Source organism: Sphaerodactylus townsendi, linkage group LG03, assembly GCF_021028975.2.
Source record: "Sphaerodactylus townsendi isolate TG3544 linkage group LG03, MPM_Stown_v2.3, whole genome shotgun sequence".
Taxonomy (NCBI): Eukaryota; Metazoa; Chordata; class Lepidosauria; order Squamata; family Sphaerodactylidae; genus Sphaerodactylus; species Sphaerodactylus townsendi.
Window position 1 is genome coordinate 59,914,873 of NC_059427.1, and position 25,089 is coordinate 59,939,961.

The following is a 25,089-nucleotide window of genomic DNA, read 5'->3' on the forward strand; positions in this document are numbered from 1 at the left end:
TATTTCCCAAACTGCTGATTCTGCCCACTAGTGAGCAAACTAGCAGCATACATAACAATAGAAAGTCTAAGCATGCCACACCAAATGCAAAAAATGTCAGCACTGTAGCAAGGATGAACACTATGGTGTTTGCTTGTAGAACAGAACAATACATTTAATACACTATGGTGTTTGCTTGTAGAATAGAACAATACATTTAAATTAATCACTGGAAAGTTAATAGCAGTTAGTTTACTAAGATGGATATTTGAAACACAAAACAGCCAAAGTTCCGTGGTTTTGTTGCAATTACACATACAGCAGATTAGTTTGGGGGTTTTTCCATAGCACAATTATTGCATAAGTTATCCATATCTTAAAATAAATGTATTTGCTCCAGTGGAATCAGAATTTGTATGTGTTGATCTGTTGCAGCAGCAACATAAAAGAGGTACCCAACTTTGGTAATATTTTTCAGTGATTATCTGGCTATCATATTTTTAGCATGAACTCGATTTAAGACGCTGAGCACTTTGCACTTGCGTGTTCAAATAATTTTCAAAAACTGTCAACACATAAAAGACAGGAGGGAGAACACAATTTAAAACAGTTGTTTTTCAAAACTGAATTGTTCTGTTCTGATTGATTGTAAATAAGGCTTTTCCTTTTATGCAACTATTATATTTGACATGGGCATATTGGTTTAATCTATATCTATAAATGTGAAATACCACTCACTGACTCACCGACTGACTCATGCACAGAACGCAAAAACCACCGAACCTACAATGTTGAAATTTGGCACACAGGTTCATTATGTGGTTTAGGTGCTCACTAAGAAAGGATTTTTCAAAATATTCAGTTTTACTCGAGTTATTACACATTTACTGTTTTCACTGCTCATCTCTTGTGACTACTAAACATTTGTCGGGTTTGCATATGGACATCAGATTGATTACTGTGCAGACAAGTTTACTGCTCTCGGCCTCCGATCACCCTGTGCTTGGTGTCGTGCTCTGAAGTGGCGGGATGAGTCCCCAGGAATGTGCTGCAGTGGCAGTACAGTCCAGCTCCCTGCCCTTCAACCCTACCCTAAACCTTTGCACAGCCTTCTCACACATCAGCATCCAATGTCAGAACACTTCCTTTCTGCATCCCAAAAATACAATGGCTGCTTCCACATGACGTCTTTTGGAGCCCACCAGGTGAAAAAGAGCAATAACACATTGCATTAGAAAAAGACAACTACAGGAAGCTGCTGCAAAAGATGCGAAAACAAACCCATCAGTCCACACACAGGCTGTGAGGAAATATGCTGCATGTCACCCCAAAGTTCACAAACAGGCTGTAAAGAAGTATGTTTAATGTCACCCCGAAATTCATAAAGAGCCTGTGATGAAGTATGCGTAGCAAAGCATGGGTGCCCTGCTAGTTCCATATAAAGTAGTTTAATAAGTGGCACTAGAATTGCTGAAAGGTTAAAATGTGGTTGTAAGTTGGCTTTTTTTAACAGTTGAGAAACCTGATGCAATCCTTTGCCCAACAAAAGTGGGAGAGAGGCTCACAAGTGACTTAAATGGTACATGTGAATTTGGACCAACAATTAGGGAGCCAGAGGCAGAGATCAGAGGTTCATAAGAACAGATAGCCTTTGTAGGTGTTTAAATGTTTGAAAAAAAAGTTGCATGAATATCAAGTTAAAGATTTTTCAAAAGATTTCTTTCAGGAAAAAAAGAGAATTTGAACATATTACAATATAAAACAATAACTTTGGATCCAATAGACAAGATACAAAATGTAACATGAAAGTAAGAAAATTGTTATTAATGAGGGCAAAGCCTTGATCCAAACCACCTCCAGTGAAATTCAGAGAAGTATTTTTGCTAGTCTTGTCTTCCTACTGCAAGCCTTATTCTCACTGCAAAAGCAGAGGAGGAAGGAAAGATGCTGTAAGCTGGGTTTTGTACCCATTGTAGTATATAAATAAATATATTGAATGTTTTGCATGCAGCAGATTTAACATATGTTAAAACTGGCTTATTCTACTCTTAGGCTGTTTCCGCACGGGCGGAATACAGCGACCCAGGGACGCTAAAAACAGCGTCCCTAGGGAGGGGTTTGCACGGCTGCCGCCGCTGTATCAAGCAGCGCAAAGCCGCTGTTTCTGAACCTTGCTCCCTGGGCGAGGTTTTTCAGAAATGGCGGCTTCCAACCACTGCCATGCAAACGGCAGCGGCTGGAAGGCGCCATTCCCCCCTTTCCCAAACGCCTTATCATCCCTCCGACCTTCCGGCATGTTGCCCAGGCCTGGGGACATGCCCCCCTGCCCTGCCACTCCAGAGCTGTCACGCAGGGCAGGGGGGCATGTCCCCTGGCCTGGGCAACATGCCGGAAGGTTGGAGGGAAGGGAAGGCATTCGGGCGACGGCGCAGCCTTCGCGCAGGCTCCACCATCTTCCCCGCCCCTACCGGGACCATTCGTGCGAACGGTCCCGGGGGGGGGGGTGCGTCGGCGTCATGTGCGCCGACGCACCACCAGATCGTGGCCGTCCAGAAACGGCCTTAGATACAAGTTATTGTAATCAATAGTGAGATCAGTGTTTCTGTTTTTCCATACATATGCTTTATTTGTAAAAAGATTCCTTTATAATTAAATTAACTACCCATCAATGATCTGTTATATCCTTGATTTTGAAATAATTAGTCATAATATCCTTCTATTGTTGTTAACTGTGATATAAATAAGTATAAAAATTTATAGCATATGATTTAATGCTGCAGTGGTTTAAATCAAATCTTAAGTAGAATTATATATATATGCCTGAGCAGCATTCTTGAACTGTTCAGATGTTATTTGTGCTTGCAAGCAAAGAGGAAGAATATTTTAGAAGTATTTTTTCAGACACAAGCACACTATCCCTCTGATGCCAACTTCAATTATTTGGATTGCCATCCTCCAGATGGTTGATCCATAAGAAAAAAAGGGGTAGGTACACCTGAAAGTTATCAAAAAGAATATTCTGTACCTTTTAGGCTCAAGTACTATGAAACATTTTCCTTATATAATTCTAAACAAACACATACCTTCAGAATGATATTTGACATTTTACTGCAGCAATTATTACTATGTCCTTACAATAATATCTCAAACAAAAAATATTCTTTACATGGATAAACCCCGGGTTAGGTTATGCCTCGTGAACACTTCTATGGCCCCATCTGTAGAAACATAAGCACAAAATATCCTAAAGGGAAATCACATTATCTGTTATACAGTAATAAATGGCTACCGGACATACATTATCATACTGGACATACATTATCATACTCACAAACAATTGTAATAAATTCTGAATGATTAACACTTCATTTTTCTTTTTCAGTCTGTGACTCAATATCCAATGCAGATTTATGAATGAATTAGGTGTCCAGTGTGTTCTATGGCATCTCAAATGAATTGACAAAAATCAGAACACAACCTTGTGATGAGCTTTGTGTGCCTGAAATCATATTAACTGCCATTCTTCTGTCAGGACTTTTGGTGGGGAGAGGTCACACTCAGCTAACTTCATTGTAACTATTGCATTTACAATGTTGGATTATTAGGTATCATAAACAATAATGACAGACAAGTCTTGCTTTATCCTAAACACAGTAAAGGCTGTTCTCCTGGCTTAGTAGGAATACACATACTGTCTTTTTCTTAGCTTGCCCTGAGCTGTAAATCAGGGGGCTGACACATGGCCTTCCTCTAATTCTGTAGGCAACGAAGCTTTTTCAATTCAAGCATTTACATCCATACAACTCTATCCAAGAAAGGCCACGAAAATGTTATCTGATACCTCTTTTAAAATATGGGGGGGGGGGAATAAAAATGGAAAATGTAACTGAACGTCATGCTAATTTTGTCTCTTCCTCATTACATTCATATTGAAAATTGTTTGCACTTAAAATTTGTGCCTCTTCTTAAAAATGCATTTTCAATGAGCAGTTGGAGCCCCCTCCCCAAAAAAATGTATACAAAAAAGGCCTATTTAATTATACATGGAAAGAAAATTGACTTTTTTTAAAAAAAATGCCATACTTCAACTATTTCATTTATCTTGTAGTGACCAATATTAACTATCTTTCAAACAAAAGTTCTGCAGTCTATGAATGTTCAATGTGCCTAAGGGAAAAAACTGTCATTTTGGAAGCTTTGAATATTTCATGAAACAGCTTAATACACATTTCATTGGCTGTGAGTATGGACAACATTGGTGTATTTATAATTACAAGAATGGCTTCAGAAACTGCAATGAAATCTTTTAATTTCCTTTCCCTATTAGACTTTTTTATGGCCAAACTGTGAAGAAATAAACATTTTCACTCTTACCTTTCTTTTAAATGGCATGTTTCTGCAGATCTTTATTTTATTTCTGTTTCTCACCCAATGTGAGCTTTTTAATTTACACGGAAATTTCCTGATGAGCCACTGCCCTAGAGGGCCATAGGTGGCCAAGCTCCAGCAACTCTACCAGTACCTCAGCGGGCCACTTCGCTCAGATTCTTAATTGAGTCAGCTTACTGATTGTCTCCTGCACTGCTGTCATTTTTATGGGCAGAGGCAAATGGTGAGTCAATGCCTACTGTTAGTGCAAGAGTTGTGGCCGTTTAAGCTCAGCTGGACTTGCTCCAAGACTATTTACACTTCCCAGCTCATTCCTGGCTTTTGTTTAGGGAGAGTTGTGGATTTCTTTCATTACTGTCAGATTTCTGCCTGCTCCTTGCACAAATACTATAGTTACTTAGCAGGGCCACGGCCAGACCAAAGAGCAACTCTGAAGTATCTTTATTTAGAATCACAGCACCCAATTACAGTTGGGTCAGTTCTCTGATGAAATATATATTTTATCCTTGAAAATAGAGCAACGAAAATAAACATCCCACACAGGTATGCCAAGTGCTACTTCAGGTCCCATTCTGTTACCTGGACAAAGTCAAGTAATTTAATGTCTGTCACAAGGGCTAACCTTAAGCACAACAATTTAGTGATTGGGATGAGGGGGGATTTGATTTAAATCACTAGTCAGGAAGATTCAATTTAATCATGGTTTTCCAGATAACTGCATTCTTGTTGATTATTATAAGCTTTATACATAGTTTGGCAGAGCATTGAGGTCTGTTATTTAGTTCTATGTATTATTTTAAAAAAATGTTAACAAGCATGTTATCTTTGGAGACATGCACTTAAAAGTCTTGAGAACTGCAAATTTAAGTGTCTCTTACGGTCTCTTTGAAGATCAACACTGAGTCCTGTTGCATACACAGAAATATTAACCTAAATCTATACAGAAGTCTCAAGAAGTCTAAAAGATTAGGTCCCTGATTCATGAATTATTGAAACTTATTGCAAATTTTCTTTTAACTATTACAAATATAATGTCTCATACTATAGAATTTATAATCCATATTCCATAATGGAATATTTTGACATATAATGTATCTTAATTAAAACTATCTTTCAGATAAGTTCTTCATCAACAAATTATCAAAAATCATTTTTTAATTTTTAAAAAGAACATTGATTTTTATCCATTCTGATCATGATGCATCTTGCATTTATTTATTAATCAGTATTCTTAACTATATTTATAGGGGCAGCTTAGGGACAGCTGCTTTCTAAGTCCACTGAGCTGAATAGTCTTAAAAGGGTATAACTCTACTTAGGAGTCAGGAGAAAATGCTACTGGAACACGGCCATACAACCCAGAAAACCTACAACACCCTAGCAATTCCGGCTGTGAAAGCCTTCAACAATACTTCCTCATGTCGTTTCAAGTCTTCACTATTATCTGCCAGTAATATGGTATCATTTGCATCTCTCAAACAATTAATGCTTCACTCTCCAGTTTTCACTCCATCTTCATCTAAATCTAATCCAGCTTTCCTTATATGTTCTGCATATAGATTGAAGAGATAGGTAGATAAAACACATCCTTGTTTGACATCTCTGCCAATCAGAAACTATTCCGTTTCCCCATGTTTTGTCCTAACGGTAGCCTCTTGTCCAGAATACAGGTTGCACACCCAAACCATCAGATGATGTGGCACACCCATTAAAAAAAAAACCCACAGCTTTTCATGACCAATACTGTCAAAAGCTTTGGTGTAATCTACAAAACATAAGCTGATTTTCTTCTGAAATTCTCTCATATGTTCCAGTAACCCGTTTGCAACATGCCTCTTCCTTGTCTGAATCCAGCTTAAACATATGTCATTTCTTGTTCTATATATGGTAAGAGTCTGTTGTAAGATTTTGAGCATCACTTTATTTGCATGAGAAATTAATGCAATATCTCAATAGTTGTGACTATTTGGAATTGGAATGTAAATTGACCATTTCCAGTCTGTGGGCCATTGTTTTGTTTTCCATATTTGTTGGCACATTCTTCTTAAGATTTTGATGGACTCCATTTCTGTGGCTTGGAATAGTTCTTGATAGCCCATCTGCTACTGGCGATTTGTTTCTCCCAATTGCTGTCAGTCAGCCTGCACTACGTTTTCTAAAACTGTAGATTCTTCTTCAAAAGATATTTCTTGGAAGGAATATGTCATCCTTTCATCTCTGGCAAGATGCTAAACTCCTAGCAGAGTCACTCAAGGCAGAATGGTCACAACTGAGACACCAACTATGATGCATCCAACCCTTTCAAGGACCACCAGCCACATCAGAAGAAGAGAAAGAAGAGAACACACAGTTCCACTGGTGATGGAAGCATAGGAATCCTTAAAGGGTAGGTACTGGGTAGCAGCAGTACTGAAAGGTGACACTGGCAGAGGATCTTTTGTAGACAATGGCAGTGCCACTTCAGCTAACCCTGGCTAGTACTGCACAGAAGGTGGCAATGGTAAACTACTTCTGACCAGCTCTTACCTAGAAAACCCTAAAGAGTGAGCTTTAAGCATACCTAACTATACATAGAACATATATCCTAACTATATATATGCCCTAATTATACCTAAGATTTAAGTAGTCCCAAAAGTAAATTGAAGGATTTTATATACTAGATCAATCAGTGCAAAGTCTTCAATTGTTATATTAAGTTTCCTTCTGTGTGAGCCTGCACATCTTCTGAAGAGGTCCTTTTCCTTGCAACCCATCTGTCTCATGTGAGGTGAGGTATCAAGATACAAAAGCTTCTTGGTGGTGATGCCACAACTATGGCCTTCTCTCTCCCCTGATTATACAAAATGGGTTAGTGTTAGTCAGATAGCAAAATAAAACCAGGAGTCCAGTTGCACTTCTGGGACTAACAACATATATTCCTGCAGAAGCTGTTTTGAGTCTTTACTCATTTCACTAGACTAGAGGCATCCATAAGACTGGTAAATTTGTATTAAACTCTGTAAACAACAGAAAGGCTGGGGGTGGGGGTAGATGTCAAAAGGAGAAACCAGTTTAATAAAAGATCCCATCAAAAGAGTATTCAGTCCACTCTGAATGGATGGGAACCAATTCCAAATATTGATAGATAGGCAAAGTAGGGTTAAAGTAACCAGATCTAGGAAAGTGCAGGATGGAACCTGAATAGCACATCCAATCAGAACGTTCTAGGCTTTTAAGTGGAACAAATTAACATTTGGCACTTAGTGCTGATAAGGAGTGAAACCACAAAGTTCTTGTCAAGATTAATACAGCAATTTCATACTGGATTCTCCCTTTGAAGTTGTTTCCTCAGAAAACAGTAATCAAACACCCTTGAAGATTTTTTTTTAATTGACTACTGTGATTTTTAATGTCAGATTTGTGTCCATCTGTTCTTGTGTGCATGTATGTAGTCTGTCCAAGGTAAAGCAGAAGGGTACCGTTGAGACTATTGGAAGAGGTCCCTCACCTCCATCCTCTTTCTGCTCTTTTCAGCCTTTAACGCAAATGCCTTGACTCTATGAATGTACTCTTCAGTGAACTTTGATTACGTTGCACTCCTACTTGGACCGGACGCAATTCGGTGAGCGGCAAACGGGGTCTACTTGAGGGAAAGGGGCGCGAATCCCTCCGCTTCCCCACCTACTCACATCGCAGATCAAATCACGTTTCATATTGCAGAGCACAGCGGGGAAAGGAGCCCGGGGAAAGGGGATGGGCAATAGCCGGAGGCCGCTCAGCCATCCGGCAGGGGTCGCGCGCTCGCTCAGAAGCCTGCCCCTTCAACTGCTATGGCAACGGCCAGGTGGAGAAGAGTAGTCCATTACACCCGATGTTTACGTCATCGGACTGCGCCAGCTTCATGCTGAAGTCGGCGACAACCGAAGCGAGGAGAGAGCGAGTCAGTGACAGGCATGAGTGGGCTTGGCGCTATCCTTCGAGTGGCGCGCGCCGCTTTCCCTGCCGGAGCCCGCCAGTTCCGCACCGCCTATCCTCGGCCTTCCTTCGCCAAGGAACTTTTCCTGGGCAACTTTCGGAAGGTGAGGCTGGTCGGGCGGCTCGTCAGTCTGGTCCTTCCTGAAAGCTCCACAGGCTGCCGTGGCACTTTCCGCCCAGCGCGGTTATAACGCGCAGTCGCCGCCGACCTTCTGTGTTCTCAGGAGGCAACATGGCTTTACCTTTTGAGTGTTGGCTGGGATCAGCGAGAGCCATTCCCACATCGTCATTGTGTCATGGAGCTCGCTGGGTGGCCTGGGGCCAGTCACATGCTTCAGCCTTTTGTGGGTTCTTGTGAGGATAATAAAATGCAGAAGAGTCGAAACGTGTATACCACCCAAGCTCCTTGAAGTAATGGTGGAATAACAAAGTGATAAATAATCTTTTGTTTAAAAGATTTTTTTTTTAAGTAAAGGTAGGATTTTGAGGCCCTACCCGGATAGTCTAGGCTACCTTGATATTGTTAAATCTTGGAAGCTAATCTGATTGTTCCTAGTTAGTGTTTGCATGGGACACTACCAAGGAAGCCCAGGGCCATGGTGCGGAGGCAGGCAATGGCCAACCACCTCTGAACATCTGTTTCCTAGGAAACCCTGTGGCTTTACCATAGGTTGGCAATGACTTGACAACACTTTCCACCACCAAGATTTTGAGGGATTGGAAGTTTATGTAGTTAAAGCATCCAATATTTTCTTCTCTGATAGAGGTTTTGGGGTTGTTGTTTTTTAAGCATGAGTTTGTACTTGTTCTTAAGCAATTGAATAGTGATACTGTTCTTATATATGTTTTGTAGAACATGATTTTGTTTCCTTTGTTCCATTATAATGTAGAGTAATTTTTACGGTGTTGTACTAAATAGAAAACATATAAACATGTCATTCCTAGTTCACATTTCTCTTGTAAAACTTACATTCCTGTTGTGAAGATGCCACGCTTTCTCTTTTGTGTCACTAATGCTTCTTGGCTGATGATTGTGGCATGATCTTTAACACACTGGAGTCTTCCACACCACGACAAGCATATGTAATGTATCTGTTGCTGCTGCAAATGCCAACACAGCACAGTGGCAACTTGGCTTCCACATGGCAGATTTCCTTGCCCTGATTCCTTAGCAGCAGTCATTTCTTCCCCTCACCCCAGACTCTCCATAGTTTTCAGGGGGTGGAGTTAGTTAACTAGCATTCAGTGTTCTTATACAGTTATCATGAGTTACAAATTCTCTGAATTATCACCTTTCATTAGAAAATAGTAACCTCTGCAACAGAAGAGTGTAGGCTTCTTTTAATAATGGAAGCTGGGAATTCAGAAGAAATTATTCATGTTGAGACACAGCCTGCCTGGTTAAATAACTGAAGGTAAGCAAAACGAAGTTGAACCTAGGCAAAATGAAGTAATACTGATAGGAAAGTCTGAGCTCTTCCCTTTTTTGTTGGGGTTCGGGTGACCCTTACTGGCTCAATTAAGCCTAGGGGTTTTGCTGAAACCAGTATTACCTTTGGAGAAACAAGTTAAATCAGCTATGTAAGTGCATTTTTCCAAATTAGTTTATCCTGGAAGATAGTACTAAACCTCAGCAGATGGTGGTTTATCTTTTATCTGATAGGAATTATTTTATTACTCAACAAGTAACCAGATGCCTACAAGCTTAATTAAGGATTTGCAAACATATTCCTAGATCAGTGGTTCCGAACCTTTTTTCACATGCGTACCCCTTGGCAATCCATTTTCCTAAAACTGTACCCCCATAGTAGCAAAGGTACGCATACCCCAGGTTAGGAACCACTGCCCTAGGTAATGCCACTGACAATGTTATTTTCATGCTTTTATAAACTGTTTGGGGGTTTTTTGTAAACATGTTTTATAACTGGTGCAATAAATGCCTAATAAAGTTGTTGGTGATGATATTGATAGCCCAAACCTTGATTCAGCTAATCTGGCCACCTGTATTTATGTGAACTAGTAGACGACTACTGTAATGCATCCTCCATAGTCTTGCCCTCTAAATTAACTCAGAGACTCTGTTGGTGCAGAATGCTGCATCTCATATGATATTGGGGGCTAGGCAAAAGTTCCATATTGTATCAATAGTGGGGCCACTCCATTGACCATCAGTCACCAAGTTCAAATCAAGCTGTTGGTTATCACATACGGAACCCTGAATCCTCATGTCAGCAGGACCACCACCCCACCTATGTCCTACTGCAATATCTGACAGGACTTTCTGCAGGTTCTGCAGATGGACAAGATCAACAACTGTCGGAACATGCACCTTCTCTGTAATGGTCCCTAATTCTGTGGAATGGCCTGCTGGAGGAGGTCAGGAAGGGTCCTGTGGCCCTGACATTTATCAAACTATGTAAAACAGAATTGGTTAGAAGGGCATTTTTAGAAAGGAAATAGGGCTACATCACAACATATTGCTCCAGGAAAGTGCACTGTGTTTCAACTGATGTAATACTGTGTTCTGTATTGGTGACTACACCATACTTATGCTTGTTCAGATGTCAAATGTCTGCAATTCTTTGACTTATTAAATTGCTTATTAGGTGATTCATCCTATTGATTGCGCTGATTAAATTTTGTAATCTGCCTTGAGTCTCAGTGAGAAAGGTGGACTGTAAATAACAAAAAATATAAATATTGTTACAAACTTAGATGATATTCAATTGCTGAGCTGTAAAAAAAAAAGCACACACACACACCCCCCCCCCAGCAGCAGGGCAGGGAAGGCGGGGGGGGGGGCAGAAAATTTGAGGGGTGGTGGAACAGTTGATTTCAGGGATTTTCCAAGGCCTTTCCCCTTCTTCCAATTTTTCTGATAAAATTTTGAGAGTACTGAAAAAACTCCTGTGAAATATTTTCTCTTAGATTGAATGAAATGTTTTTAAAGACATGTGTATGTTAAAATGTCTGACTCAGGCAACCCTATGAATAAGTGTTCTCCAAAATGTCCTGTTAACAGCCTTGCTCAAGTCTTGCAAGCTGTAGACATACACGACTCTTAAATTCAATATATATTTCTGCACCTAGAAAGATACCTAATCTTCATGAGGGGAGCATGCAGTACCCTCATTACTTTTTAGCTGTTGTAGAGCTTCTGTTGTTGTCCTTTTGACATGATTTGTGGTTGGCCTTTTCATCTCTCCCTCAAATCACTGTGACACCTACACATTGGGTAAAAAGCAGAGGCATAGCTTTAAGGGGACAGGGGGGTCATCATGCATGTGCTGGTGGGGATGGAAAATCACCCACACACACACACACCAGGAGACCTTGTGAGCTTTGCAGGAGTTGGGGCTCGCAAGGTCTCCTGGGAAGTGTAGTTCCCACCAGGCTGCTTTTAAACTAAGGTAAGGGGGGGGCAGGCACCATTTTGCCCTGGGCGTCATTTCCCCCACCCCTACACCTCTGGTAAAAAGTAGCTTATTGTCCTACCTTGTAGAAGGAATAAACAGATCAGAAGGAGGTGGGGCAGAAACTGCACCCAAGTCTTACTGGAAATGTGGAAAGCAGTTGCTAACTTCTGTCCAAATTAACTCCGTCTGTACACCTGCTGGAGTAACTTGGCTGTCTTCTCTTTCCCTCCCTCCTGCTTAACTTCCTTGGAAATAAAATTGGGATAGCAACTTTTTCCTTCTCATCCTTATTCAGAAATGCTGTCAATAAAAAAGAGATCAGGGGATCAGCATCAGGAGTTGTGAATGGGACTTTGATAATATAAACATGAGAATGAAGTCAGATGGTATACCTAAAATTATCGCTGCAAATGCCACTACCAATCCTAGACTGAGATAATCTTTCTATGTGAGAAGTGTGCTTATTTTACCATTAAGAAATGCTGTCCTCATTGATATTTTCTCCCTTGAGATTAGCTAATAACAGAAGACATAGGCTTTAGGAGCAGCTCTTTGGGAAATGCCTGGAACTGAGCGACAGCACAGTTTGTTTGGTAAAGCTCCCTGTGGATTAAATCCAACATGTGAACCTTTTTAAAAAGTTTTTTTTAAAATCCTGTTAAAATCTGTCATTGTAGGAGGAGGTTTTTCCTTATCCTGAGATTAGCAATGAAGAATTGGAGGAAATTAACCAGTTCGTAGAGCCTGTAGAAAAATTCTTCAGTGAAGAAGGTATTTTATCTTTTCTTCTCATAAAGACTTTATGTGTATTCTTATGTAAGCCATGTTATTAACGATAAAACTTTGCAGCTTGTATTACATTGTGTTCCAGGACCTGTAATCCCTGTCCTGCTGCATTGTTTAATGGAGATCTTTTCTGTCCGATTGAAATTCTTTTCATATTTTGTAATCTGTTATTAGTATTATGGTTAGTGTTAGTGGGAAATGTAGGGTGTAAATGACGTTAATAATCATCATAACAGTCAGCCAAAAGAAGAAAGTATGACATATTTCAGGAGTAAGAAGTTTTACTATCATGTGTAAGCAGCTCCTGAGATTTTTTCTTAAAATATGTTCATTTGCTTTGTTATGTTGAGCATTCGATGCATTTTTCTCGTGGTGGTGTAGAAGAGATGATTGCCCAGATGTCTTTCTGTCATGATGCAGTTGGGTGCTAAAATAATTTGCTTAAATGGTGTTGCCTGGCTGTGCTCCACTTTATGGAAGGTCAATACTTTGGTTGATTTATGGGTTAGCATTGGGATTTGATCATATGAAAAGCAATTTAACTGAGTAGCTTAGACCTCTTCTGGTGCTTGCTGGCTTCTTAGTAGCAAACCGTTTTAAAAAATCATCTGACTCCTGTCAGGGTTTATCTCCATCAATAAGTTTTAGCTAAATTAACAGAGTACAGCTATGCTGTTCAGTTAATACTTATTCTTTTTCAGTGGATTCTAAGAAAATCGACCAGGATGCTAAAATTCCTCAGGAGACACTTAATGGACTAAAAAACCTGGGACTCTTTGGCATACAGATTCCAGAGGAATATGGTGAGTTAAATATCTTTCACATTCAACCCTATCTTCTGCCATGCCCCATCACAAGTATTATATTACCAACCTTGTTCCTTAAACTGTGTTTTTGTTCAGAGTACTCCTTCCGCCAAGTTGTATAAAGCTTCAAATTCTTTAAAGGGTGCAAGTAATCTGTTTCTGGGGCATGTTGTTTTTGCAAGTGGGAAAAAAATCTATATGTACCTCCAGTTAGTTGACGTATGTGGATCTTTTTATTTGGTCTTCTATCTCGAAAAATACCTTTTAATACTGGCACAATGAAGCAGCAGTTGATCTCAACACAACCCTTTAATCTGGGTGGGTTTCACATGTTTAGCTGGAATGCCACAGGCATATGCATTTTTTGAAAAATGTATAATAAATGCAATTGACTTCAATACAGCTTCTTGTGTGAGCAGTTAGTTAGATGTGATTCCTTTTAACAGGTGGCCTTGGTCTTTCAAATACTATGTATGCACGTTTGGGAGAAATTACTTCTCAAGATGGCGCTATTGCAGTAACGTTAGCAGCTCACCAAGCTATAGGACTAAAGGTAACTTTCCAGTTCTTAGGATCATTCTTATGCTAAGCTCTGCAGTATTAGTGTTTCAAGGCTACACTTGCATCCCGCCCCCCCAAGATATTACCAGAGTTGTTGCTGTTCAGTAACAGGGAAAACCCTTGAACCAAGTGGACAACAGGTGTATTGATAAGGTGTCAGTGGAATAAAATGTGAACAGAAGTTGAACAATAAAGGTGAAATTTGCTGAGCCTCTTTTTATATTTCTCCAGGTGTGGTGGTGTAAATAAAGTACTGTTGCAAACAGTATTAAAGATAGCAGGTCTTGTAAACTGATAAGCATCTTACATATTAATTGTTCAATTCTTGATGAACTGATATGAACTTTTTACTGGTGTAAATTGTTTTGATTGTGCTCAAAAGGAAAGCCTATCTAAGCATCTGAATCATTGTAACAACCAAATTGTTCAGAATTCTGTGTCCAATGAGAAATGCTTAAAATGAACGTGGGTGAGTACAAGCAACAAGTAGCCAAGATGCTGGAGGTGGTTACAAAAAGGTTAAGACTGACTTATGATCCTCACTGCTTAGCCACTGAAAGGAACATGAAGGAATGTTACCTTGGTACCCTGGACCTCTGACCTGAATGAAGGTGATACAACAGTTCAACTCAATGTATGTACATATAGTTAGTGCTCATTCATTAATTACAGACCTGAAAAATAACCGTTGCTTTTTAACCTATTTTAAATCAAGAAAAATGCAAGAGGACTTGCTTGTGTATGTCCTGGTGTGTAGCAGTAAGTGGCCTGCTTTGGTTTTATTGCAGGGGATCCTTATTGCAGGCACTGAAGAGCAAAAGAAAAAGTATCTACCTAAATTGGCGTCTGGGGAACACATTGCAGCATTTTGTCTCACAGAGCCAGGAAGGTAAGATGTTTTTTTTAAAAGAGCTGCCAGTATTGGTTAGGAACTGAGCTACAAACCAGGTCTCTCTAATGTGATCTCAGTTGGTGGTCATATTCCACTTCATCTCACTTTTTTCTGTATGGTGCTTATCAGAAAGATAAGGTAATTGAATACTTTAAAACATGGTAGAAATGTTAATTTGTATTATCACTTCCAGCAAGAGTTTCATTAACAAGAAGTAAGCTGATATCAAAGGTAGTCCCTGTGCAAGCATCGGGTCATTACTGTCCCATAGAGAGACATCACATCACAATGTTTACTAGGCAGATTATGTTTATGGGGTAGTTTGCCATTGTCTTCCCCAGTCATCTACACTTTATCTCCAGCAAGCTGAGAACTCATTTTATCAAACATGGATGGATAGAAGGCTGATTCAACCTTGAACTGGCTACTTGAAACTGACTTCGTTGGGATCAAACTCATTTTGGGAGCAGATCTTTGAATGTAGTACTGTAGCTTACCACTCTGCACCAAGCTGATACTGGAAGATGACTATTTACATTTCTTAATCACAGATGATAGCTGCGGATATCTCATCCTAGACAATCCTTTTGATTATGGCTGAATGTGTATGCATCAGAAGAAAAACCTTGTCATCCCCTTTAAGCTTGCAAGTTTGGGGGGGGGGGGGTACTTGCAGACAATGAAATTTTTGAAAGCGTTTGTCGTGACTGTTTGCAAAAGCAATATAGGAGACTGTTCAGAAAATTGTTTGCGTAAATAATTGTTGGGATATTTAACTCCTTGTGGCGAAAATATAAGTCTTTTGTTTATTTCCTGGGATCTGGGCTATTGCCTATTTGATTGAGTTCTTTTGCTCATTTCAAATACTAAACTCTTTTTTTGTTATATTTTAGTGGAAGTGATGCTGCATCTATTCAGACTAGAGCAGCTTTGAGCGAAGATGGCAAGAGCTTTTTATTAAATGGTTCCAAGGTACTTATCTGCTGAAAAGAGAGATTATTTTTTCTGCTTGTCAGTTTGATCTCATAGTTTTGCCTAATCCAGTTGTACTAAAGGGAAAGCTAGTAAGAGAACAAGATCCAAATTTTTAAAAAAACTATCATAATTTGGAGGGATAACTGCTTGCTAAGGTTAACGAGTGAAGAAGTGAAGTTTTCTGCCTGGATGTGGGATCTGTTCTCTGAGTGGTGTTTTCCTTTTTTCAGCTCAAGGCTTGTTCAAAAGCAGTCTGTACTAAAGAGTATGGGTTGGAGGGGGCGGAGAATCTGTCACTCAACTCATATATTTTGTGACATAATTAAAAGCATTGCAGAAGGGCCTCTTTCTTGTTCAATTGCAGATATGGATATCAAATGGTGGTATTGCAGATATCTTTACCGTCTTTGCAAGGACAGAGGTGGTTGACAAAGATGGTTCAACCAAAGACAAAATTACTGCTTTCATCGTGGAAAGAGCTTTTGGTGGGATCACTAATGGAAAACCAGAGGATAAACTAGGCATTCGAGGATCTAACAGTAAGAGCCACATTAAAAGTGCTTGGAGAAGATGCAGAATTATGACCTGGGGAATATATGAAGAAATCTAGGTTCTTCTTGTCAGCTGCATTTTGTCAGATGTTTGAGAGGGACTTCTTTCTCTGTTACCTGTTGGTAACATTGCATATTGTAATGATTGCTAACCAGTTGTGGTTATAAATCTTTGTTTCTAAAGTTGCTTAGTTAAAGGACTGTCTTTGCTGCTATATCGACTTCAGATTTCCATCAATATGTCTAAATCTCAATTTGGTCTCATCCATGGATATTTAAATCTACAGATTGGGACTCTGGGCAGACAACACAGATCTTTCTAAAAACTAAGAAAAATCCAGAAACATCTAATATCTAAAAAATAAAAACCAAAAAGGGTGGGGGGGTGAACTTACACAGAATGATAAAAAGAGCATTTGTGTTTTGAAGAAATGAGAGCCTTCGTTGTCTGTTGCTAAGCAACCACAACAGAATTGCCATCATTCAGGTGTTATTTCTGTTAGTAAAGCCAGGGGGAGGGACAAGGTTCTTTCCATTTTGACCTTTGAGGGATGACTCATTGGGAGTCAAGCCTGTTAGTTACCACTGGTTAAGTTGTTATCACATAACTTGTATTAATTACCCTCACAGTTCAATAGTAGCCACTTCTTGAAATTTCACACTTGGGTTTGGTAGGCCAAGGTTTGAACCAGAGGTGGGATCCAACCAGTTCTCACCACTTCTCTAGAAGTGGTTACTAATTTTTTTCTGAGTGCTGAGAAGGGGTTACTAAAGCAACCTTCCTGCCCAATAGTGACTGGAGGTGCGTGTGTGCGGCAGCACCACTGTTTGAATCCCACTACCATCGGAATCTGTTATTAAATTTTTTGGATCCCACCACTGGTTTGAACCCCTACTCAGCTATAGAATTTCTTTGGATGACTTTGGACCAGTCACACACTATTTGCCTAACATACCTCACAGGCTTGTTGTGAAAATAAGATGCAGAAGAGGTGAATATTATAAGAGTTTAATGTATTTATTCAAGTTGTATGTTGCTTTTATTGTATTATCATTGTTGTTTTAAACTGCCCAGAGCCCTTTGGGGATGGGGCGATATACTTAATTAATTAACTAATTAATTAACGTCGTCGTCGTCGTAGTAGTAGTAAGCATTTCTACCAAAGCCTCAACACAAAAATCAATGTTGAAAGCAAAAAACCAGAGAAAAATGCAACACTTCAATTTTGGAAAGATCTGTGGGAAAGTGAGAAGGATTACAACAGGAATGTGCAATGGATAAAAGATTTTGAGAAAGATGTTGGCCAAAAACAAATTCAAGAGCTGGAAATAACAACTGATATAATAACAAATCAAAGCAAGAAAGTGAAAAACTGGACAGCACCAGGACATGATCAATTGCATGGCTTCTGGCTCAATTACCTAACCAGTTTGCATCCAACAATACCCAAGCAGTTCAGTGAAGCCATGCAAAATGGTGAAATCGATAAATGTCGAACAACTGGGAAGACATACTTGATTCAGAAAGATCCAGCCAAAGGAGCAACACCACGATGCTCAAACTTCTCCCTGCTCACCGACATAATAGCAGATAACATCATGGACTTCTTGGAAGCAAATAGCAGATAGCCAGAGGAGCAAAAGGGGAACAAAAGAAGGAGCAGGGGTACAAAAGATCAACTCCTGATAGACAAAATGATAATGGAGAACTGCAAGAATTGAAGAACGAATTTGCATATGGTCTGGATCGATTATAAGAAGGCATTTGACTCACTGCCCCATAGTTGGATCATGAAATGCTTGGAAACCATTGGCATCAGCAAAAACATTTAAGTATTCACTGAAAAAGCGATGAGACAGTGGAAAACTGAACTGACAGTCGGAAATGAAAACTTCGAAACAGTCAACATTAAGCAAGGAATTTTCCAAGGTGATTCACTACCACCTTTACTATTTATCATTGCCATGATCCCACTAACAGTAATTTTAAAGAAAACAAAGTTGGGATATCAAATGGCCAAAGAGTTGGAAAAAAATCTCACATTTGCTGTACACGGATGATTTGAAGCTGTATGGGAAATCAGACACAGAAATCCAGTCACTAGTGAACACAGTCCAAATATTCAGCAAAGACATTTCAATGGAGTTTGGCCTGGAAAAGAGCGCTACTGTGGCAATAAATAGGGGCAAGATCACCGAGAGTGATGGCATAGAAATGCCTGACGACCAACTCATCAAGTGCAACCGCGAGGCAGCTTATAAATTCCTGAGCATTTTGCAGCTAGATAACATCAAACACAGGCAAATGAAGACTGTGGTCAGCAGAGAATACGCCCAGAGGGTCAGGAAAATTTTGAAATCTAAATTAAATGGCGAGAATACCATCAAGGTCATCAACACCTGGGCCATACCCTTCATCAGGTACACTGCGGGAATCATCAACTAGACACAGGCTGAGTTGGATGCATTGGATAGAAACTCAGAAGCTTATGACAGTGCACCATGCTTTACACCTACTCAGTGATACCGATAGATTATACCTTCCCTGGAGATCTGGTGGCAGAGGCTTACTGCAAGTACAGCAAACAGTGGAAGAGGAGAAGCATGTGCTGGCCGATTATGTGAATGAAAGTCAAGAACAGGCATTGATTGAAGTAAAGAACAGACATTTGCTGAAGACCCAGAAAACCAAACAAGAATACAGAAAAAATGTGATTAGAATGAGGACTGAAAGCTGGCACAACAAAGCACTGCACAACCAATTTCTGGAGAAGATCAAGGACAAGATTGCCCAGACTGAGTACAAACAGAGGCACAACTCAGTGGCCAAGATGATCCACTGGAGTTTATGCAAGAATAACAACATAAGAACAGATAAGAACTGGTGGAAACATTGTCCAAAGAAAGTAACGGAAAATGAGAAGGTCAAGATCCTGTGAGAGTTTCGAATCCAAATGGACAAAGTGTTGAAACACAATACACCAGACATCACTGTGATCGAGGACAAGAAAGTGGGCACCATCAACATAGCAGTCCCCTATGACAGCAGGGTCATTAAAAAAGAACACAAGAAAGTCACTAGATGCCACGATTTGAAAATCGAGCTTCAGCCTCTATGGCACAAACCAGCTGAGGTCGTCCCAGTGGTAATCGGCACGCTGGGCGCCATCCCGAAAACACTAGGGCAGCACTTGAAACATCTTCGAACTGACAAAATTAACATCTGTCAAATTCAGAAAGCAGCCCTGCTGGGATCCGCACGAATTCTAGGCCGATACATTGCAACTTCCTAGGCCTCTGGGTGAGGCTCGAATTGTAATGAAGGCCAACAACCAGCTAAAGATCTGGCAGCTGTGAAATCTACAATAATAATAATAGTGTTAAATAAATAAATATAACTGAAGGTGGAGGGCAGATAAAAAGCAGTTTGGTTTGTGGGGCGGATATAATGAAGCAGGGAAAGGAAAGGATATGGGAGCTGCTAGGAGGAAGGAAAGAGGAGATAGTGTGGAGAGGAGATCCAAGGGAAAGGTATCACCTGCAAGGCCTTGCAGGTTTTCCAATGTGCAGTTGGACAGATTTTTCCTGGGAAGAGGGTGCTAGAAGGAGGAAAAGTTGAAGATAGAGAGGGCAGATAAAGTTAGTCTGGCTAGTAGATGCGAATGATAGAAGGAAGTAGAGGAAAGGGAGAGGCTATGGGGGCTTTCAGGGAAGGGGCATGTGAGATGTCCCTACAAGTCCTTGTACATTCCTTCATTTGTGTAAAACTGTGAAAACAAGAAAGAAAAGGGTAATACAAGTAAATATGTTTCAGTATTATTCAACTTCAGAAGAAAATTTTGTTCCCATTTCTTGGCAGTCTTCCAATTTGGAGTTCTGTAAGCATTACCCATGGTGGTGAGTGGGAACTAATGGATCTCTCTGGTCTCATTTTCCCTATAGCTTTAGAATGATTGCTGATACAGTGGAGGATCATTTCATGTGATAGTTAACTCATATTTTTCTATATGGCACCTTAATGAAGGGGCCATGCATCTACTTTGCATAGCACACTGTGGACATAGTAATATTTATTCCCCTTACAGAATATTGTCTCTAACCTGTCAATTTAATCTTCTAAGCAAAGTAGATCAACTTAACCTTGTAGGAAGGACTTAGTTTCAAGAGCAGACCAGGGAACTGCATGACTCTTGCCCGCTTCTTTCTATCCAGTTAAAATTCAGTTTCTCAAAGTGATACAGAGAACATTCCTAAGCAGGCCAGGCCAGAGGTAACTCCTGTGCTGTTCAGTTGAGTGTGCTTAGAATTGCAGGGAATTTAGGAGCATAACCTGCTTCATTTTAATATAAGTTGATTTCTGTTATAGTTAAAAACAAAATTGGGTAGAGGAGGAGCAGGCGAAACTGCATAGATTGAAAAAATCCAGGGAATTCAGTTAACAGTAAAGGTTGAGTCTCACTGTTATTTTATTCTGGTTGAACTTGAAATGTATTATTATTATTTTAAGCTGCCCTAAAATGCAAGGAAAGGCAGAGTGTAAATATTTTAACATTAAAATATTAAGTTAATACAAACAGACTTCTAGTCACATCTGGTGCTAGAAATGAAATTGTGTCATGCTTTAAACACTGATGCCTAAAATACAGCAATATTAGTATAGTCTTCTTTATTTTACAGCTTGTGAAGTTCACTTTGAAAATACAAAAGTTCCGATAGAGAATGTTGTTGGAGAGATAGGAGGAGGATTTAAGGTAAGGTGCAGGAAATAACTGAATGCACAGACTGTAGAGTAGTTAAGTTGTGGTAAACTGGAATTTCATGGAGGTTAGAATTTGAGTGGGTAATCATCCAAAGCAAACTGCTTTAAAAAGTGGTTTGTTTGCCAACCATGACCTTGAATACTTAAAAAAGTGGTCACCATCTTACAACATAAAATTTTCCCCAGAATTGTTTTTCTTAATTTTACCATTTTCTATTAGTAGAAAAATATCAATTTGAAGATTTATCCCATTGAAAGTAAAGAAATTGCACACAACTTCCACACTTGAATGCTCATGTGAAGGGTAATTGCTGATAGTCAGAATTCATAGATCTGTAGAAAATATAGTCAGCTTTGAATGTCCCAGCATAATCAACACAGGAATTTGACTGATATGTGTTTTTTTGTATCTGACCTTTTTTGAAGATGGTTAGACTTCTGAGACTTCCTTATTCAGGTAACTGGAGGTTGTTAACTTCTGATTCTCTGCCTCTCGGCTGTATGTGACTCACCAGGGATATATTTCTGTCTAGTTAAAACAGTGAAGCTGTGTAACAACCTCTTCAGTGGCCATCCCCAGCTACTCAACCTTTTTTCCATAAGGACTCACCAGAGCCTAAGAATCCCTTGGAAGCCCTGGGACTAAGGCAGCTGGGAGTTTCCTGCATCTCTCTCATGTTTTTTTCCTAAGTGGATAGACTATTTGTCTTCAAGATGTAGTAGGGCAGAAATGTCAATTGCTGGCATTAACCCCCCCCAAAATGTCACAATGATCATTAATGAATTCCAGCAATTGCGGTACACTAAATTTAAATAATAATAATAATAATAATAATAATAATAATAATAATAATAATAATAATAATAATAATAATAATAATAATAATAATAATAATAATAATAATATCCTTATGCTGTCCAAAACATAAAACATCTTAGTCTGTTATTGTAAGATGTTCAGCACTATTTATTTTGTCAGTCAACCAGTTAAGTACAAATTAAATTGAATAATATTGGTCATTGACCTTAAATTCATCATCTCCTTTGCAGTGTTGTAACTTGATCAGGTTAAAGTTTAATCAGCTGAGTCAATTTTGTCTTCTACATTGACCGCAATTACATTATTTAGAAGAAATTGGCATGTATTTATAATGGGGTTTGTTAGTTGCCTGTTGTTGCTTTCCACCTCATGTTCTAAGACTGAGAACGCAGACACACCCACCCACCCACCCAAATGACTGCAGTGATTCGATAATGAAGTATAGGAATCTTTCAGGAGAAAATAATCAGATTGTTCTTGGTATTGTTTGGTGAATGCTGTGTGCAGCAGATAAAGGGCTTTGCATGTAGCTAAACAACACATTGACAGCTGGGCCTCAAATAAAAGAAAGCCAGCTTGGTTTAAAAAAAAATCCCAAGCATTGTTTCTTGAATAAAGGCTGCTTATCTTCTCTACAGGTCGCTATGAATATCTTAAATAGTGGACGATTCAGCATGGGCAGTGCATCTGCTGGAATGCTCAAGAAACTGATAGGTAAGACTAAGCATGATATGTTCCTGGATAGGGTTCTGTGTCTGTATTGGTTCTGTGTCTACAGAACTGTCTACAGAAAATAATTTGTATTATGTGCACAGATTAACCTACCTCACAGAGTGGTTGTCAGGATGAAAAGGAGGAGATGAAAGCCATGTAAAGCACCCTAATTCCATGTAGGAAACTTAGATAAAATGCTACAATTCATTCTTAGCTGCATCACAGAGAAATTGTACAAAAACTTTCCATACCATTACCTTCCATGTTTCAAGTCAAGATTTTTCGTAACATACATCACTCAATAAGAGTAAAAAACAGGCATTAGTGTATATGTCACATAGCATCTTGCTCTGAACTTGGAAGATGATGCTGTTTCCCTGTTTCTAGAGTATTTTCCAAAATGGAGGAACTTGGAATGTAGATAACTAAAAGTGGTGTAGAGGAAATGAATCCCATTACAATACAGTCAGTTGACAATAAATTTATGTATACTATAGCTCTTGGGGTTTTCCTTTTTAAATTTCTTAAAAACATTTAAAGAGATTTTTCATGGATCATGAAAGGCAATATTAGGTTGTCCACATCGTTGCATGGATATATCATGATAGATTTATATAATTGCAACTGCATGATTGATAAACTGTGTACTGATTTCTTGTGTAAAATGTTACTTGAATGAATTCTAGATATCTAAAATGTAGGTGGAAAGGGGCAGCATAGATAAGGGGATGGGTGGTGGAATCTACATAAATCTTCCCAAGGGGAGAGAAACATGTTTTCTGTAAGTAACTGCTCCAAGGAATATATTAAACAAAAGCAGCTATTGCCAGAAGCAAGAAGTTGGGCAGGGAGGGCACAACTTACTGTGGACCATTAGCCTCTGGATCATTAAGTAAATAGATACATACATTTCCCTTTCTCTGCGAGCTCGTACACACTTGTATGGCAAAAATCCTACTTGAGCATACATTGATATTTACGTTACACTTATTCTGCCCATTCTTCAAGGAACACAGGGCAGCATACATGGCTCTGCATTTTTCCCCACAATAACCTTGTACAGTGGCTTAGGTAGAAAGAGAGTTAACTGGCTGAAGATTAACCAATGAGCTTTTTAAAACAGATTTATTGTAAGGACCCCCCCCCCCTCCTACAGATGAGACCCCTCAGAAAAAAAGCCCCCCATTTTTTCTTTGGATTTAGTTGTTTTAATGTACAGCCTTTTTTGAGCCTAAGCGCAAGGTATCAAAAACCTGGGAAGTGTCAGAAAGACACCTGAGTTCAGCCATGACACTGAAGAGTCCCAGGAATGAGATAATACGTTGCTGGAATTAAAGTGGATTAAGTGCAGTCTTCCCCAGTTTCATGACAAACATTTCTCAAGAACAAAAGACCTTTCTATATTGAGGACATTACCCAGTGTATTCACATAGCAAAAGATATCTGCCCCGCCCAGGGTCATTGACTCACTGAAGGAAGGCAATTGAGATATTAAGTTGCCCTCCACCATTAATGCCATTAATTGTTTTACCTCTTCCTAGTCTTTGTGCCCATGCACATCTGGTCCACAGTAGCCTAGTTGAGGTAATTTTCCTAATTCTGCCTGTCAAAGCATGACAACAGTTAACTTTAAACTTGCTAGTACGATTCAGACTTCTTATCCTGACCCAATTCAAAATTGGAACTGCCAAACCCTCCACCAGACCCAGGACCTTCCATCCATAAAAAAAGCCCTAGTAAACTGTTCTAAGCCCTAGTAAACTGTTCCTCAGATCTCCAGTCCAGATCTCTGCTGGTTAGAACTCTGGCTGGAAACCCCTGCTGCATTCCACGGTATCTCTCCTTGCTTTGCTGGCTTCTTTCTTCACTTGTCAGACCTCTGCTAAACCACACCCTGGATTTCTTTAAATCTCAAACCTGATTTAATGTTGTATGCCCCCTCCTGAATCTTCCCAGTTTCTTCCTTCTCCCTCTAATAAGGTGGATTCTCTTGCTGCTGTGTGTGTGTGATTATGTGTCTATGAGTGCGTGGTTGGGAAATTAGTTTTCAGATACTTTGTATAGGTTCTCTGCATTATTCTTTTTTGTATACAATAAAGGTATTTCTGTGTTTGCAATTGCTTGTTCTCGTTCTCGTTCTCTCTCTCTCTCTCTCTCTGCTCTTATTTTATTTTATTTTGGGGTATCATTACTGAGATCTACTTTGAACACACAGACAAGATTTTGTGTTATCCTTTTCTGGAACATCTTCCAGAAAGTGGAACTAATTGCTCTCCTCAAGAACCAGTTTGGGTAACAAAGTGGTCTTGATCTTAATCACACACTAGATTGCATTGCTGTTTGCAGTGATAATCACTGGAACTTTGAAGTGGAGGCTAAAATTTGAAAAGATGCAATGTCAGGGAGCCCCATTTGGCCAGTATTGGTAACTGTTTTAGAAATGTGTATTTCTGTTTCATATTTTGCAATGTTTATTGCTGCAAACAC

The 25,089-nt window shown here is 39.5% G+C and overlaps 1 protein-coding gene across 1 annotated transcript in view; it reads left to right on the forward strand.

Moving 5' to 3' along the window:
• Positions 1–8,248: 8,248 nt before the first annotated feature.
• The window catches only part of ACAD9 (acyl-CoA dehydrogenase family member 9), a 39,709-nt gene continuing 22,868 nt past the window's right edge, over positions 8,249–25,089 (forward strand). Inside the window, exons 1-9 of the mRNA XM_048491790.1 lie at positions 8,249–8,426; positions 12,416–12,509; positions 13,226–13,327; positions 13,777–13,883; positions 14,680–14,780; positions 15,677–15,755; positions 16,123–16,297; positions 20,987–21,060; positions 22,527–22,602. Of these exons, the coding sequence (XP_048347747.1) occupies positions 8,301–8,426; positions 12,416–12,509; positions 13,226–13,327; positions 13,777–13,883; positions 14,680–14,780; positions 15,677–15,755; positions 16,123–16,297; positions 20,987–21,060; positions 22,527–22,602 (934 nt within the window). The 5' untranslated portion in view covers positions 8,249–8,300. The remainder of the gene's footprint in view (positions 8,427–12,415; positions 12,510–13,225; positions 13,328–13,776; positions 13,884–14,679; positions 14,781–15,676; positions 15,756–16,122; positions 16,298–20,986; positions 21,061–22,526; positions 22,603–25,089) is intronic.